The 18,321-nt window shown below is 33.6% G+C and overlaps 3 protein-coding genes across 4 annotated transcripts in view; 1 reads left to right on the plus strand and 2 right to left on the minus strand.

Annotated features, from left to right (window-relative positions):
- The window catches only part of LOC126781698 (phosphatidylinositol N-acetylglucosaminyltransferase subunit A), a 357,458-nt gene that overhangs the window by 326,944 nt on the left and 12,193 nt on the right, over positions 1-18,321 (minus strand). The window lies entirely within an intron of this gene.
- LOC126781736 (growth arrest and DNA damage-inducible proteins-interacting protein 1) overlaps positions 1-18,321 on the minus strand; it is a 74,993-nt gene that overhangs the window by 49,695 nt on the left and 6,977 nt on the right. The gene's annotated exons all lie outside the window — the stretch shown is intronic.
- Positions 1-18,321, plus strand: part of LOC126781764 (uncharacterized) — a 36,550-nt gene that overhangs the window by 13,149 nt on the left and 5,080 nt on the right. The window contains exons 7-17 of the mRNA XM_050506799.1: positions 277-447; positions 5,957-6,086; positions 9,770-9,899; positions 10,063-10,203; positions 15,382-15,569; positions 16,026-16,202; positions 16,507-16,681; positions 16,921-17,099; positions 17,365-17,426; positions 17,494-17,583; positions 18,073-18,221. Coding sequence (XP_050362756.1) covers positions 277-447; positions 5,957-6,086; positions 9,770-9,899; positions 10,063-10,203; positions 15,382-15,569; positions 16,026-16,202; positions 16,507-16,681; positions 16,921-17,099; positions 17,365-17,426; positions 17,494-17,583; positions 18,073-18,221 — 1,592 coding nt within the window. The remainder of the gene's footprint in view (positions 1-276; positions 448-5,956; positions 6,087-9,769; positions 9,900-10,062; positions 10,204-15,381; positions 15,570-16,025; positions 16,203-16,506; positions 16,682-16,920; positions 17,100-17,364; positions 17,427-17,493; positions 17,584-18,072; positions 18,222-18,321) is intronic.

The following is an 18,321-nucleotide window of genomic DNA, read 5'->3' on the forward strand; positions in this document are numbered from 1 at the left end:
AGATATTAAACTTTAGAAAGATGTATATAATTATTTTTTTACTAATAAATAACTAATCCATATCCAAAAATTTACTATATTATTTTCTGTCTGAATACATATGTTATGGTAACATTTCTGTTGCTTAATTTATAGAACTTGCCAACCATAACTGATAAACCAACATATAAGTACTGAACTTGAGCTATTTGCAAATATCTTTATGATATATTTATTAATTTCTAAAGATATGCCAAACGTTACTTGTGGAAATCTGTAAGATTTAATTGTTCCCAGATTCGTCTCCTGCACTCCAAAGATGAGCAAGTCTCTGTGGCGTCTAAGTTGGGAGCTTGTACGTCAATTGCACGGGTTCCTGTATTCCGCCCACGATCGCTCTGAAGCTGCGCGTATATATTACAAGTTGACTATGGACCACCGCGATGAGAATCATCGCCTCGATAGAAGGTAAGTTTTTTTTTCCAGTGTTCGACTGTAAAAATAGACCTCTAGGTTGATATGTATCTCTGCCTTGTTTTTATGGCCGTTTGTTTAGTTATTGGATTTAATTGTTTACGTCCTTTGAGTCTGTAGCATACATATATACTTGTACATACATATGTACATATACGTGTGTAAAATTTAAGGTTGTATTTAGTTTTTAAAACTTAAATTCGCATTGTTTTCTTAGTATTTAATGCTCAATATTCTGACGCGCGTTCCTCATTATCCCATCATCTAATTTTTTTTTTAATCTTATCAATCCATGACCTTCATTCGGTGAATCTTATCAGTACTTAACTGCAAAATTATCATTTCTGATTGGTTTTTGAACAGGATAACTTTAAAATACCTGATATGATATTAAAATTTCGATCCAACAATCTTATCTTCTAAAATAATTCATCATGTTCAGAACGATATTGTTTATCGACTTCTTTATATTTCGGATTGTTAGAAATATTTAAACTTTTTTTATTTTCATAATTTATAGTACGTTACAAAATAAAATATATACTCATATATATATATTTGGCCAGTAATTTGATGTGAATGTAAAAAGTATGTACCTACGTGCACTGTTATTTGTCCAATTCGAACCTAAAATATAACTTATTTGCATATCATGCTTAAATCAAATATTTTATCGAATAAATCATTTGATTATAAAAGTTATTATGTATTATTGACATAGATTTAGTTACTTGAGTGATTTTTTTTTAATTTATTTATTCAATATTAATGCTTACTAATATACAGGCAACGGAATAACTTGCAGCGACATTGCATTGAAAAATATATGCAAATAAAAAATAAAAATAGATACTGTACAAATCATGACCGCGTGGAATTGTGGCAAGAATGCAAGCATTATTATTAGTATAGTTAGTCATTTAAAAATATATGATTCTAGCACAATTAAATTGAAATAGATTTAATTACATTTATCGCATATTACCTATCGTGTCAATAGTAACCGGAACGAAGTCCAAATCGCCTGGTCTAACATGTTTGACTTTTAATTATAAATGTTATCTCGTCTACATAAAGTTTATTGGCATTAAAGTAGGTATCAGTTAATCCAGAAAGTGTCAACAACTTTAGTGTGACCTTTCCGGAATCGACTTATCTACACCCGGAATCTAATGAATTTCTCCAATATCTACTTTTGTATTGTAATTTAAGTCAATGATATTCAAGTTCATGTCGTTGATACAAATAATTAATCGCAAGCACTAAGTCACGAATAACAGTATTGTTTTTAGCGTTTCTTTAATCAAATTGAAATAAATTAATATAAATAATTTTGCAAGTAATTAAGATATGATTCAGTGATTTATTTTAACAAAACAATAGGAGGCCCGATAACGTTTCGCTCTTATCCAAACGGCCTATTTCCCAGGTCTTCGTTACATGGAATTCCGTTGATAATTAATAGTTATTCACAATACATTAACAGTGAAATCGTATGTTTGAACTTGTTGAGAAAATAGACAATGTCTTATTTATATATATATATTTATTACGATTTCATTTAACGGTTCCATCGACCAAATAACATTTTTCACAGAAGACTCTTAATATTGACAAATCTGTATTATAATTCGCTTATTTTATTAAGTTACAATGGCCAAAATTAATTATGTTATCTTAACCATCCATCATTAACTATCGTATAACAAATAAGATAAAGTTCATTTGTTTTATTATTATTATAACTTGTTCATTTAAATGGTCAAGTATGTAGTTATGTGTAAAATTAAGCTATATCTGTTAAAACAATGTATTATCAAACCGTATGCAGTCATCAAAGTAAATACAGCTCTACTATGAGTTATAACATTTTTAGGCATATTGCAAAATAAGCTCGATTAGTATTTATTATTGTGTAATTAATCATGATGAAGTCCAATATCGTACAATGATTAAAAATTGACCTCCGATCTTTAGTTTCATTCACATATTACGATACCTCATGACTTCATTAATACTTACCTATAGAATTACTACTACCTAGATTTCATATTTGAAGAATTGGTATTCCAAATTTTGATAAATCTTGTAATTTTGAATTTGGGTCACAACAGTTCCATTGTATGGTTTTATAATTAGGTATGTATGTTTTTTTTTTTTTTTTTTTTAGAATTATATAATAATAGAATAGGAAGAATATTATAGAATAGGAAGGTGGACGAGCATATGGGCCACCTGATGGTAAGTGGTCACCAAACTCATGTCAACCATCGCTTATAGCCAATGCGCCACCAACCTTGGGAACTAAGATTTTATGTCCCTTGTGCCTGTAATTACACTGGCTCACTCACCCTTCAAACCGGAACACAACAATATCAAGTATTGCTGTTTTGCGGTAGAATATCTGATGAGTGGGTGGTACCTACCCAGACGGGCTTGCACAAAGCCCTACCACTTACTGGTGGTAAGTTTAAGTATATAATAATATTTTTGTTGAATTATAGAAAACATAAATAAACATTCTTAAATTAAAGGTTCGATTTTAACCCACAGGTCAAGAGAATTTAGTATCAACTAGATAATCACAGATATAAAAGATTATGAATACATTATTACTATCGGACCAAGTTTTTTAATTTCCTCATTTCGTACTGCGCAATAATTGCATTATTATTATTTACGCTACGTCAAACAAAACGCGAGAATTATTTTAGCGATATGAATTGTTATGTTAATTTTTTTTAGATAAAATGTGTCAATAGGTAAATTTGCGTAATAATTTAGATAATTGAAATTCGTCCTTGGAATGTGTTTGTGAAATTCGTTATTAATTAGATTTGACGTAGAGTAATTTCATGATAATTAAATTTTGAATTTGGAATGTTTATCACAGTAATTGACTGTTGACTAAATGTAATATTGTCAACATTTTTAAATGATTAAACATTGTTGTCACTTCCGTTCATTTAGACGTTTTTCCAATTATACAGCCATTTTTGTTATTTATTTCACTGTATAAAGTAAGCAATAATATTCCCGCCAAAAATGATTCATTTGCTGCCTGTGTTGGATTTTACATATTATACATTAACAATTAGTTACGATTAATTACACTAAGATAATAAAATGAATAATACCTACTTTTCTTAAATAGTAAACAGGTAGGTGTACTAGTGTTCAGTAACGTGTTTAAATGTGATTAAGTGTTAATAACAAAATAAAGTGATCATAAGTGCAGGCTTATCTGTCATATTGTTTGTTGATTTATCGAATGATTTCTAATAAAACTTTGAAAACAAGCTTCGACTATTACTATTATTTGTTACTTGTATTTGTACAGAAATGCATGCATCATGCAACAGGCCCAGCGTATATACCTCATGATTTGGGATTTTTTAAAACAATCTCAATTTATTTTAATTTTGGACGCTTCTCACGTATACTGATGGTAGGGCTTAGTGCAAGCTCGTCTTGATAGATACCACCCACTCATCAGATATTCTACCGCAAAACAGCAGTACTGGGTATTGTTGTGTTCCGGTTTGAAGGGTGAGTGAGCCAGTAAATTTAAAGGCACAACGGACATAACATCTTAGTTCCCAAGGTTGGTGGCGCATTGGCGATGTAAGCGATTGGTTAACATTTCTTACAATGCCAATGTCTATGGGCGTTGGTGACTTACCATCAGGTGGCCCATATGCTCGTCCCTCTACCTATATATATATATAGCAAGGCTTCAGTCTCGGGCTGAACTAAATCCGCTGTCGAAGATAGACACACCTATAGCAAAACCTAAGATATACGGGGTCAAATGCGAAATTCGTGTCAATTGTAACAACGAAAGTGGTGATAGCATTATCTGTTGCGCACTTCCAGTGTTCGATTGTTGTATTTGTGTCACGATATCGGTCGACCTCACCAGCTGCGATCCAGAAGACGCAAGCTCGATAAAACATAATTATCAGTGTTAGGGGTTAACACTTCAAAAGTTATAAGGTAATTCTCGCTAAAATGTTGAAAATATTGATATTTTTGTTAAAATAATACGTTTCTTCTCATCTCATATTTTATTGAAATGATTTATATATTTATAAAGTCGAATAAGGATTGTTGCTTATAATTCACTTGTAATTCGAGTTTAAGTTCTGGGTTTGGCTAGTAAAAGTTATTACTTACCTATTCGGTCTTTCCGTCAAGAAATTCTCGATGACGAAATTATTAATAGTATTATCTAGAATCTACATATATTATGTAATTGTAAGATATTTAAAATAACTTTCACCTAAAATATGTTTTATATAGACCGATGGCTCCTTGGAAAGCCAATACGGAATACATTTAAATTATCTTTATATTTGTATATAACACATTTTTTGTTGAAACTTCACGTTTATAAACTAATAAGACCTAGAAACACCATCTATTTACATAGATACGCAATTACTGTTTGTATCTGGGGCTCAAACAAAAGTAAGCATTAGCTCGTTTCTATTCTATTTTTTATTATAAAGCCGTGCTTTAATAATAATAAATAAATTCCTAAGGAGAAATATCGTATCCGTTTAAAAATGAGTGAGAGATGATCTTGTTTTGAAATTATGTATAAAGGAACGAGAATGCTTTTATGAACTGTTAAAAAAGAAATTTGTACAAAAACATTACATATATACCAAGAATACAATGCAAACTACCAAACATACTAATAATATTATGTACTAGTAACTTTTCTCACAACTTATTATTATTACAACCTATTACGTTTAAACGTTTTTTATTGAGTCTTCTTTTTCGCATTCCACATTTCAATAATGTTAGATAGAGTGAAATCAGTGTTTAATTAAACAGCCGCTAAGTAAGGTCGTAAGTGTATATGTATTTTAAGCACGCCATTGCTTTGTATAATTTTGTGAAAATATTATAAGGAACGATGAAAGTTGGCACGTAACATTATGATTGGTTCCGCAGATAGACATTCATGTCGATACACGTGATTGCATAGCTAGGATGTTTTTTACAGCGCATTAGCCTTACGTAATTAAATTAATCAAGATTAATTTTGATTGGAAATCACATTTTGTATAATCGATAATAATATTTTTTCAAATTAACAAGTAATATACTCATATGTTTTTGCTTACTACAATACAGCTTTTAATTGTTTTAACTTTAATATATCGCTGTAACGCAATAAATAATGTTTAAATTATTATTATTTATAGTATTTATTTAAAAACAATGCGTACAAAAGAGATTAGTTGAACCGTATTTACAGAAATAACCCATAAATGTCCTACTCTGACTTGACCGCGTCATTCTTTAGTATTACATTTTATAATTAATACTTTTTATTCTAGTTAGATATATTCTTAACACATAACATATGTAAAATATTATTTCCTCTTCTTAGTCGATACGCTAATGGATAAGAATCGAAAAAGAAAACCCTTTAATATAATTAATTCCAGACTTGCTTTGTTTTAATTTTTTTTTTACAATCATCCAGGCGTGCGAGCGAGATGCGTGTAACATGCGGCGATGTACCGGCTGAAGCTGATACATTCGAGCATATACTAAACGTGACGACTCATAACGACGCACTACTTGCTTACTACTACCTCGACAGCGATAATAAGGTATGTAACCACAAATCTATTCTTCCCTCTATCCATCCATTCATAATTCATTCATCCATCAACCATTAAAGACCCTATGCTCGATCGGACCTGGTCCCTCTATATCAGCGATACTCAACCTGCGGTCCGCCGGGCTTTTGTGGTTGGCTCACTTGACGTTACTTTATTTTCAACTATTTTAAATTTCAAAGGTTCTTATTAACACCTAAATAATTTAAATTAAACAACTGCTCGTGGCCACGAACACAGCAAAGTGTTTGAGACGTCATGAAATTTGTTTGTTATTGTTGATATTGAAATGATAAGAAAAATGTTAAAATATACGCGATAAATCCGTTCATAGTTGTTTAATTTAATTTGTCATTTAACCTGTTTATGTGGGCTGACGTGCTTCTTTTTAAAGAGTGATTCTCTTCTAAATAATTTCAAAGTCTTTGTACTGTCCAGGTTGTGACATCAGTAATAAAATGCATTTCCCGCATGGTATGAAATCGCTTTCTTCCATAACGCTATTAAATGTTTTCGTTTCGCATCCGCTTTTGTTTTTTGTACTAACATAATTATCGTTTTCCTCAAATTTGGGTATATTTATAATGTTTTACAGATTCATAATGTTATGGTAAAAATTTCATTATTCGTTCAAATTAAATATGGTTAGTGATGTGCACTTACGAATTGAAGGTTTACCTTAGTTTCATAAGAAAAATAAAACAAAACAAAAAGGATTATTTGAGACGCACAATGCTTAAGGCAAATATTGTATATTTTAAATTTTTTTTTTAATTTAAACAGCCTGTTAATGTCCCACTGCTGAGCTAAGGCCTCCTCTCCCTTTTGAGGAGAAGGTTTAGAGCTTATGCCTTACTTAACTTACGCTTACGCACATATATTGTATATATGTGCGTGAAAATTGTCATATATGTAAAGAAATTATATTCTTATATCTTTTGAAAATAGTGTCGCGATAAGGTGTAAAGTCTACTCCTTATTACCTCCGCGATAAGAAAATATTGACTGTATATTTTAATTTGCAAACTGTCAAAGCAAAAATAGTTGATAATTTATAGAATAAACGGAGATGCCATGTTAGATAAAGACAGGGCATAATAATAAGATAAACTCGCTTCTGATTCAGTAAGAATTTGAATCACCTTAGTGTTTTAATAAATAAATAATAACTTGTATACCTATCTACATACATTTAAGCATTGATACGTCTTCTTTGCCTTGTCCTGACTGATACAGCCTCTAAAATAACTGATTTGATATTGAAAATATTTAAATAATGTTGTTATTATATAATATCCCAGTTTCGCTTATTAAGGGGGGGGGGGGGGGTTAGCTTTAAAATAAGTTCCCTATCTCCTTCCTTGGTATTCAAGCTTGCTTCATATCAAATTTAATCGAAATCGGTTCAGTGGTTTAGCCGCGAAAGCGTAAAAGACACATAGACAGAGTTACTTTCGCATTTATAATATGAAGTATAGATTGTTAAGCTAAGAATGATTAGCAGAATAATATTGTTAATCATTGAAATTTCAAGAGATAAATTACCTATAAATTTAAAATGTTAAAAGTAACTTATCTTAATAGGAAGGTATTGATTGATAATTATACCTACACGCTTTTATGAATGTTGTATGTACCTCATCAAAATATTCAATTATTTTAATATAATACGGTTTTCAAAATAAGATAAAAAATTTACAAGTGAAATACATTAAACGTTACGTTCGTTAACATTCAGTGCTTGGTGTGAGTTTTTTTACTATTGTAATGGCGTTAACGTTATCTGCGATTTGTATGATGAATGAGAAGACAAGGGTCCAATTCTTCTAATCTATAAAGATTACGATACGTTCCCGATTCAATTTCAATCCAATTTTGACTAATATATATATAAATTTATTCGAATCGGAACCGGACCGATATGATGATAACAACCGTTACAAACTACAAAACTTTATTTTTAATTTTATACCAATAGTCGAAAATCAAAACCAAGAATAGGAAAACGGATATACGATTACGCTTTAATTCGATTGCGACAATTTAACTGTGACAATTTATTAGTAGTGTTGATCCCCAGCTGTCTAATGACATAAATCGGAATTCCCTACAAATCGCTTTTAACATCAACGCTATCGTATCTATCATACGAATATGTAAAAAACTCTCACTAGGCACACTGTACTTACATTATCTTATTCTGACGCCCAGTACTTAAAATATAGCTAAGCAATGTTATATAGAAAACATACAACGTTCCCTACACTACACGAACACGTTTTGACCTTTTATCTCCAGCCAATAACCGATCAGCGTATCCGAGCCTACTGTGACGTGTTTTAAGATTATTTACATTTACCCGTGGGTTATCTAAAATACACGATTTGTACCCACTTAATTACCCACCTTGTCTTTCTTTGATGAATGTAATATGTATGTATGTCAGAACTCGCACGGGTATTTTAACGACAGTACGTAAAATGCATGGAGTTTTGTCAATCGTCCTAACTTCATATAATTTCAAGGGATGTATTTAATTTTCAACATTATTATTGATATATTAAAACTTTGAAAACGTATTTCGTTCGAATTACCTATACGATATTTACTGAATAGATTTTTGATTAAACGCGAAATAATAATTAATAACTTATATGTATAGTAAACGCAACTCTTAAAATTATTTTGCTAGTTTTAACCCTATTATTAATACAAAAAGACTAATAATTTCAAGATTATTAATACGTATTATTAGCAAATATACAAAACGAGCTATATGCATCTCTTTTTAACGTTATATTATAAGAAGAAGCGAAATCAATTTCTTGCACATGTTATCTAGTGACGCAATTTATTCAGCGGCGCGGGTTATCAAATGTTTGTTTTTAATTTTTTTTATGGCAACGGGCAGTGTGTTTGGTATATATTATAAATCCTAAAAAAATGTAGTTACGTTAATTTAGGTTATCGGAGATTTTGTTTTTTAATTGCAAAATATAAAAATTAAATTAAATTTAAATATAAACTTTTTTTACAATTTAATTATTACTTATATTTCTATATCATAATATTTATTCGTTGTTTAACAATATTAAAAATATATGATTGGACCTTTTAAAACAAATATTTTTTTATATAGATAACAGGAATAATAGAAATGGATTTCGTACTTAGTTGTTTTAAATGTTTGCTTAAAGATGCCTTGTTCTTTGTCAATTACGGATATGTTTGTTTACATCAAAGCGCATTAATCACCGTATCGTATGGTCGCATAACGTGTAATGTATAATTTTAACTGTGACCTAATGTAAACAATGCGCAATTATATTTGCGATTAAAATGCAATAATACCAATTAAAGTATAACTTTTTAGCGTTTTTCTTTATACTATGTCTTATCGTAGATTTAAAGTCTTTGCAATAATAAAATAGGACGCAAAATATAAATTGTCGATAAAAATGATAATATTTTTTTTAATTATTATCGCTTAGCAAAATCACATTAGATTGTCGTGAACCACCACGGGTGCTATATGGATTAAAATTATCTGTTTAACATATCGAAATCTAACATCTAGGTATTACTGATTAAATGTTATAAATACTTTTCATTGTTTTTATAATACCAAATTAATTATGGAACAAAAAATCATTGCATCTCTTTCCCTTCGTCAGATGAAAATGACGGAAATATATGACGTAACTGACGCTGATACGGATGCTGTTCAGTCGCCTACCGAGCGTGATCTCAACAAACAACTCGAATTCGACAACGATTGGTCCGGAGAATTAATGGCCGATGATGGTGGGTATCCCCTCTATTCGTATATATTTTGTACACTTGTGTTGTTGTATTGACGCTTTTTACTAATAATCACTTTATAATTAAAAATACATTGTAACGCGTTCCAGTTAATGAAAAGATTTTAAGTATAAAACCTTTTTAAAAACCCATATTTTGTTCGCAGATGAATTAGAATTTGACGGCGCCGATGACGACTTAGATGATCGCAACATATTTTCAGATCCTGAAAGCGAATGGACGAGACGACAGTCTTATTCGAACGATTCCTCCAGCGATGGTGACCAACCTGAGTCTGATCGCCAACCGATGAATTACATAGTGACTTACGCGGACTAACACTGTCACTTTCCATTCAGCCTTGAATGAATGGGATGTATAGATGAGGTTTTCGGTATTTCAAATGTGTATATATTATATATCGCTCATAGCCAAACATGTTTTACAACACTAGCGATAGAAGTGATAGTGCTGTCGCATGTAGGGTCTATAACTTTTTATAATGAATGAGTCGAATGAATAAAAGGTTATATTTATTTTATCGAACTAGGTTTGTGTGTGATGTTATATAGGAATATCTAACTGCATTGTTTTTATCTCATTCTAATCACTAGAATGTAAGGAGAACAAATCATTTTAGTAAAAATAAAATATTAATATAAATCAAAATTCATCTTATTTAAATTGGAATAAAAATTGCTCTGAAAGGCTGTGAAAGAAAGAGATAGAAAAAAAGCGTCAAATAAAAAATGAAGCGCAAAAAAATGGTTTTCAATTATTTATAAGTGTCTTGTGTACCTGAGGACAAGAATGAACATATTAAATGTTATTATTTATATACAAAATAAACGAATTTGTCTTTGTTTATTTGTATATTTTTATATTAGGTTTTAGGCCTATATAAATGATTAAGAGTGACTAGATATTTTTTGCAATCTATTAATATAAATAATAGATTCTTTGAACAAGTATCTAAATGTTCAAGTCGTTAACATCATGACATTATTAATAATATTAAATAAATTTTAAATTATCTGTGGAATTAAACGGGATGAATATGTTGTTTTATATTCTGTTATTAAAATCATTTAGATTTGATGTTAAATAAAAGTTTTTTTTGACATTATTATGAAAAGTTTTCGTAGTATTTTGATATTTTATTATATAACATGTAATCGTCAATCAATATCTAGATGTTTTAATATTATTTTTGTTACCGATATCGCTATAAACAATATAAATATTAAGCGTTATAAATAATTATTTTTGTAAGAATATTGTTGTTAACTTTATAAGGGTGTGTAGGTAACCTAACGTTTTATATGTGCCGTCGCATTTATCTGTTAAACTTATAATAAAAATAGAACCTTACGTTTGCTCGATATTTTTTTTTTTATAAAGTCAGAATGTTACTTAATTAAACGCGATTTTGTTAAATTTAGCATTTGCTATGTAAATGAATTTATCTAAAATAACGTTACCACATTGCCGTTTTTGTATTGTAAAAGAAAGTCACAAGTATATTTTATTAAAATTTTTTAAAATATATCTGCTTTTTTTTAATGAAAAAAAATATCCTACCTTACTTAAACAAACACATTTCAATGGTTATCTGACACCAATAAAAAATGGGTGCTATATTTTTTGTAACCATCTTTTTATTAAATATGGTGCTTATTGGTTCTTTCATTTCGAGGTGCCTTCGACTTAACAGAAATGTTAAAAAACAGATTTTTTGTTTGTCAAATAATTCAAACTTTTTAAATAAAATACGAACAATTTTTTTTCGACTGGTGCTAGGGCTTTCTGCGAGCCCGTCTGGGTAGGTACCACCCACTCATTAGATATTCTACCGCAAAACAGCAGTACTTGTTATTGCTGTGTTTCGGTTTGAAGGGTGAGTGAGCCAGTGTAATTACAGGCACAAGGGAAATGACATCTTAGTTCCTAAGGTTAGTGGCCCGTTCATGATGTAAGCGATGGTTAACATTTCTTACAAAGCCATTGTCAATGGGCATTGGTGACCACTTAGCATCAGGTGGCACATATGCTCGTCCGCCAACCTATACTATACAAAAAAAAAATATTTCAGTGAAATAACAAAATTTACGTAGCGTTTATCTCTAAATATCAACTTAAAAGCCGAAAGATCGAGAATGATGAGGTCTACTCTCCGACCTACCATGCTCCAAGCTGCTCAAGGCTCCGAAAAGTTCCAAATGGAACTTCAAAATCCATTCACCGCGTTGAAAACCATAAGCAGCATTGATGAGAGAACCGACACGCTGGTCAAAATACTGCAAAACACATCCCGCAAGTGTTTTCCGCCACAGAGAAGAGACAACGCACCAAAACTCTCTGCTGAGACACTCGAGCTCATGAGAAAACGACGAGAACTACCATCGTTTTTGTCAGATAAGGCCTTAAACCGAACAATAAAAACGCTGACGCGACGCGATCTCCGACGCTCCAATACCCGTGCCATCAAGGCTGCGATTGAGCAAAATCGGGGATCGAAAGTATTCGCTCGCAAGTTTGGGAGGCCGCGTCTGACAAAACTTAAAACTGAAAATGGTGGGGTCGTTACCTCTAGGCCTGAGATTATCGGAGAAGTAGAGAGGTTTTATGGGCAGTTGTTCTCTTCAAGATCGGATAAACCCGTGGGAATCAGTATTGATGACCAGCGCGCCCCTCTTATGCGCCATTACTCCGAGGAGCTCCCGGTCGTTGACCAAGGAGAGATTAGGGCGACTCTAGAACAGCTTAAAAACAACAAAGCTCCGGGAGATGACGGAATCACAACAGAGTTGCTTAAGGCAGGCGGGACTCCGGTCCTGAAAGAGCTAGCAAGCCTCTTTAATTCCGTCATCCAACATGGCAAGACCCCGGAAACGTGGAGCGGGAGTGAGGTGGTACTGTTTTTCAAGAAAGGTGATAAAACCCTCTTGAAAAACTACAGACCAATCTCCCTCCTGAGTCACGTGTATAAGCTATTCTCAAGAGTCGTCACGAACCGTCTCGCCAGACGACTTGACGAGTTCCAGCCCCCAGAGCAAGCCGGCTTTCGATCAGGCTAAAGCACCGTGGACCACATCCATACTGTTCGGCAGATTGTGCAGAAGACCGAAGAGTACAATCAGCCGCTGTGTATGGCATTTGTGGACTACGAGAAAGCCTTCGACTCCATCGAAACCTGGGCAGTGCTCGACTCATTGCAGAGATGTCATATCGATTGGAGATATATCGAGGTACTGAGATGTCTGTACAACGCCGCTACAATGACTGTCCACATCCAGGACTGTAAGACGAAGGCGATCCAACTGCGCAGAGGGGTGAGACAGGGGGATGTAATATGCCCGAAACTGTTCACCAACGCGTTGGAAGACGTTTTTAAAACGCTGGATTGGACTAGGTATGGAGTCAATGTAAACGGCGAGTACATCTCACACCTTCGATTTGCCGACGATATCGTCATCATAGCAGAGTCGCTGGAACAACTCACCGAAATGCTGCGTAGCCTAGGCGAGTCTTCCCGGTGTGTCGGTCTCGGTATAAACTTGGACAAGGCCAAGGTCATGTTCAATAGGCATGTCGTGCCGGGACCGATATACGTCGAGGGGAAACCTCTCGAAGTTGTTAGTGAATATACCTACCTAGGACAGATACTACAAGTCGGTAGGAACAACTTCGAGAAGGAAGCCGATCGAAGAATTCGCTTGGGATGGGCAGCATTTGGCAACCTTCGTCAAGTCCTCGAGTCGTCTATACCGCAATGTTTGAAGACGAAAGTCTTCAACCAATGCGTCTTACCTGCGATGACATACGGTGCCGAAACGTGGACACTAACTGCGGGACTAGTCCACAAATTCAAAGTCGCTCAGCGTGCTATGGAGCGAGCTATGCTCGGAGTATCTTTGAAGGATAAGATCAGAAATGAGATTATCCGGAAAAGAACCGGAGTCACCGACATAGCTTGCAAAATTAGCAGGCTGAAGTAGCAGTGGGCTGGTCACGTATGTCGTAGGACCGATGGCCGTTGGAGCAGACGAGTCCTAGAGTGGAGACCGCGAATCGGCAAGCGCAGCGTAGGGCGCCCTCCAGCCAGGTGGACCGACGACCTTAAGAAGGTGGCGGGCACCAACTGGATGCGGAAGGCGGAGGACAGGGAGCTTTGGCGCACCTTGGGAGAGGCCTATGTTCAGCAGTGGACAACGATTGGCTGTTGATTGATTGATTGATTGACGTAGCGTTTCATTGTGATCATATATTAGGTCCTTACATATGAAATTAGCGTTTTGTCGTACTGACCACTTTGATCTGAAATGTTAATTTATCTTTGGTTAAGAATTCCAAATTCATTTAGCTGGTACATTTGAATTTTGAAAACAGTCATTCATTTGTTTTTTCCTCATTATTTTTTTCTTAGCTGTCGCTAATTACCGCACAATGGAAAACATGAAATATCGGTATATTTACGAGTACGAGTTCTACCGTGGTACCAGTGCTGCAGAAACAGCTCGAAGGATTAATGATGTGTACGGCGCTGGTGTCGCAAAAGAAAGCACGGTACGTTTTTGGTTTCAACGTCTTCGTTCTGGAAATTTCGACCGTCAGAACGTAACCCGTGTACGGCCGGAGACCAAAGTGGAAAATGAAGAATTAAAGGCTACTGTGAAAGAGGATCCATCACAAAGCACTTCAGAGATAGATGCAGGCTTCGGGTTAAGTAAAAAAACTTGGACGATGGGTACCACATGAATTGAGTGAATCGAACTTGCACTTGACTGCTGTGTTATAATATCAACGACTATGTATACCAGCTTTCCGAGGAACATAAATTACCCTATACTGCTGTAACAAGTTTAAGTTTAAGCACTTTGATTAAATTTTTTTTAATTTCTATCCTATGCAAATCAAAGAGGTCCTTAATGTTTTTATATTATTAAAATGAAAATGACATTGTCATTACCAATACAATTCTAATTTTGAGAACTGTAATTTTAGAGCATTCATACATTATACATATAATATATATTATCGACTTTAACCGTTTCCGTTATTTCTTTCCTTTCAATAATTTACAGCGTCATTACGTGGATGGTTTTTTACTTTTTTTTAGTTTATAAAGAATGGTCGGCAAAAGTGACATTAAAAGCAGCCGTATCTTTCACCAATGTTACATTAAATGTTGTAAATTACAAAATCTAACACCTTTGAATAACGTTATTCCTTCTGGTAATGCGAAGGTTCTCGATTTTTGCGTAGATAGAATAAAATATGTGGACTGGGCACCCATCTTAAACGCTTTGAGTTGTGATCTCAGTTTACATTCAGTGTCTATTAAATGCCGCCAGCAAGTGAAAACAGGTGAGTTTTTAATCGTGGATTACAATAAGTTACATAAGCAATATAATACAGTAATAATAAAGTAGGAGCAAATCGTAATAGAAATTATACCTCTTCGTCTTTTTCTTTTATACTATAGTCTTAGAACATATAGACTGCGAGCGTCTTGCCAAAACGGTCAACAAGCGTGCCGTCATTTTGACAAAATTCATGCTGAGTAATCTCGTGGAAGCGGTTTCACAACTGCTGTCCAACACAACGCTTTTGACATCATTATTGTTAGAGGGATTGCCACTAAAGATACCTTATTTAAATCCCATATGTGAGGTAATTATTATCATGTATATTTCTCTTTGAATGCTAATGTACAACACGTCTTAATTAATTTGCCGGCACTATTGACTGTACAACAAGTCAATAAGTGTATTCTTGTCTATTTTAATGCTGAAACTTAGTTTAAATCTTACTTGACATTTGGTTACGAGCCTCATAGCAATGTTATCGGTTTAAAGTTTTTATCAAGTTATCTAAGTGCTAGGTTTGAAATTAAAATTCATTTCATGCGAAAGAAAATTATCTTGTAAATTGCACTGGAGCAGCAAAGACTAAATTCTTCCGTCCTTACTTATTGTTTTCACATAGTGAAATTGCCCACTGTAATTTTCTTACCAGATCAACAAGGAAAGCGACTTACAATTAATAAAATACGTTTACTAACAACTCAGTAAAAGTTCTCCTTTATAAGACATCTTACCTAAATTCGACAGGCCTTAAATCTTTCAGACTTTATTAACCAATAGTTCGCTTCAACATTTATACTTGCCGAGATGTTTGATCGGCGATGCTGGCTGTTTGGCAATATGTAAAGCTGTTAGATGTCTGCCAAACATTTTAACAATGGACCTAAGTGGTTGCGAGTTGACACCACTCGGTGCTGGATACATTGCCGATTTAATCAAGGTAGAGTAAATAAATTTACTGTCATATTATGTTCTACATTTTTTAAATACAAATAGCTTGTAATTGCATTACCGAGCACGATACAGGAAATATACACTAAGTATTGATTCGGTCACATCTGTGTTCATGTAAAATCCAACCAAATATCTACGTCGGTAAGCACGCAAGCAATTCGTAACCATAGTGGATACGCAGTTTAATAAATTCACACCTTTGCCATTCTATTGTCAACATTAAAATAGTGAAAAAGAATTAATGATTAAGAAAGGTAAGAGAATTTTTCTAATTGACCATTTCCCAATAGTATCAAAAAATTCATCGATACAGTGAAAATTGGGTACACACCTTACGCTATCGTCTGCCCGAATTGGACACTATGGCTGGCTTACGAAGAATTACATTGTGCGGCAATCCACAGTTGGGGGACGTTGGTGTGGGTAAAATACTTAGTGAATTGGCGGATGATTTGTGGATAAAAGGTAAATAAAACATATTAAAACGCAAGACACCGAAGCTAACTGCACGTTGAGAGATGAACGCGATTTTGACTTGATTGTGTTAATTCATTAATGTTGGTAGTTTAAGGAGAAAAAAACTTAACATAGGTTTAAATATGGAAATATTTATCACGTATGCCACGTCCAACTCATATTTAAGTAATAAAAACCCACCTGACATAAACAAAACTTCCTTTTAACACAAACATACTTTTTATCAGCACTTGACGTTCAAAATTGTGGATTATCTGAAGAATGTGCGTCAACCATTTTACAAACAATGCGTTCTAATACAACTCTCGTGGTGCTGGATATGAGACACAATACATCCTTATCCAATGAATTATTGTCGAAGATACGTTCCGCTTTAAGACAAAATGAAAAGGGCGTTGTTGGGCAGGTAACTTAGCTTACTATAACGAATTACTCACTTAACAATTGTATGTATCAAGATAGTTTGCTTTTGTTTCAAAACAAAGATTTAACGTAGTTAATTTTTGACATTATAAACACAATACTCAAAGTTGTCTTAAACACAATACTGTCTTACAATAAAAAAATGTAATAGTCCATAATCTTGCCTGCTGTCTATTTATTTACAACAAAATGCGCGTTAATGATACTTGAAGTGAAACTTATCTAAGTAAAGCTTACCCCTTTTACAGTATTCTTGGTTGGGAAGCGGATACTCGAGTGATGGCCGATCAGTAAAATCTGTACCTTCCAAGTAAGTAATTATAGACATGGAGTGTGATGTAACGATCAATAATTTACCACATCAATAATGGTTATAGGAACGGCATTGTTAAGGAGCGGGTAGCATTGAATATCAGAAATGCACCCAGTAAATATAACGCTAAGACAAACGGAGTTCAAAAAGAAAAGTAAGTACTTATCGGTTTTTTTTCCTTCTCAATATTAAGTGTTAAGTCTTCTTACTGTTAATATTGCCTGCGATGCCATTGTTTGATTAAACTTTTTAGTGTGTTGTATGGGCCAAAAGGTATCACACGTTCGTTTAGTGCTGTGCCGCAATCGAGAACCACCTATTTTTTACGATATGTAGCTCCGTACGTTCTTCTATGCAAATACCCCCACACTGTCATTGCCCTCTATAAACCCCCTATATCACTACCCTTAACCATATGGCTCTCTCTCCAAATCTATTAAAGCATTTAAAAGTTATGGAGGAATGTATAATATAGAATAGATAAACAAACTCATACATATGTACAATACATACATAAACCCATAAAACATTGCACAAAGTTTTGGGCAGTTGTGTAAAAAATAAAGTTCACCCATTTTTTCATATATGTAAGAGTTCTCTTTTCCCAATAATCCTATACGACGTAATGTTTTGTGTAATGAAGGGATTACGCGGAACTTTTGGAAGAGCAACTCCAAGAAGAGACATCACATCGTAGACAGCTGGAAGAGCTCAACGAGCGTCTTGTGCAGCAGATGAGGCAGCTCAAACAACAGCAGATACAGCTGTGGCAGAATAATGCTACATCATCTGGTAAGACATATGTTTATCGCATGGTTCCGGCAGCGTTTCTTAATCACAATTTCGTTACTCATCATCAACGTCGTCAACTCATCCATCGATCGATGATAGT

The sequence above is a fragment of the Nymphalis io genome, chromosome 4 (genome assembly GCF_905147045.1).
Source record: "Nymphalis io chromosome 4, ilAglIoxx1.1, whole genome shotgun sequence".
In the NCBI taxonomy this organism is placed as follows: domain Eukaryota; kingdom Metazoa; phylum Arthropoda; class Insecta; order Lepidoptera; family Nymphalidae; genus Nymphalis; species Nymphalis io.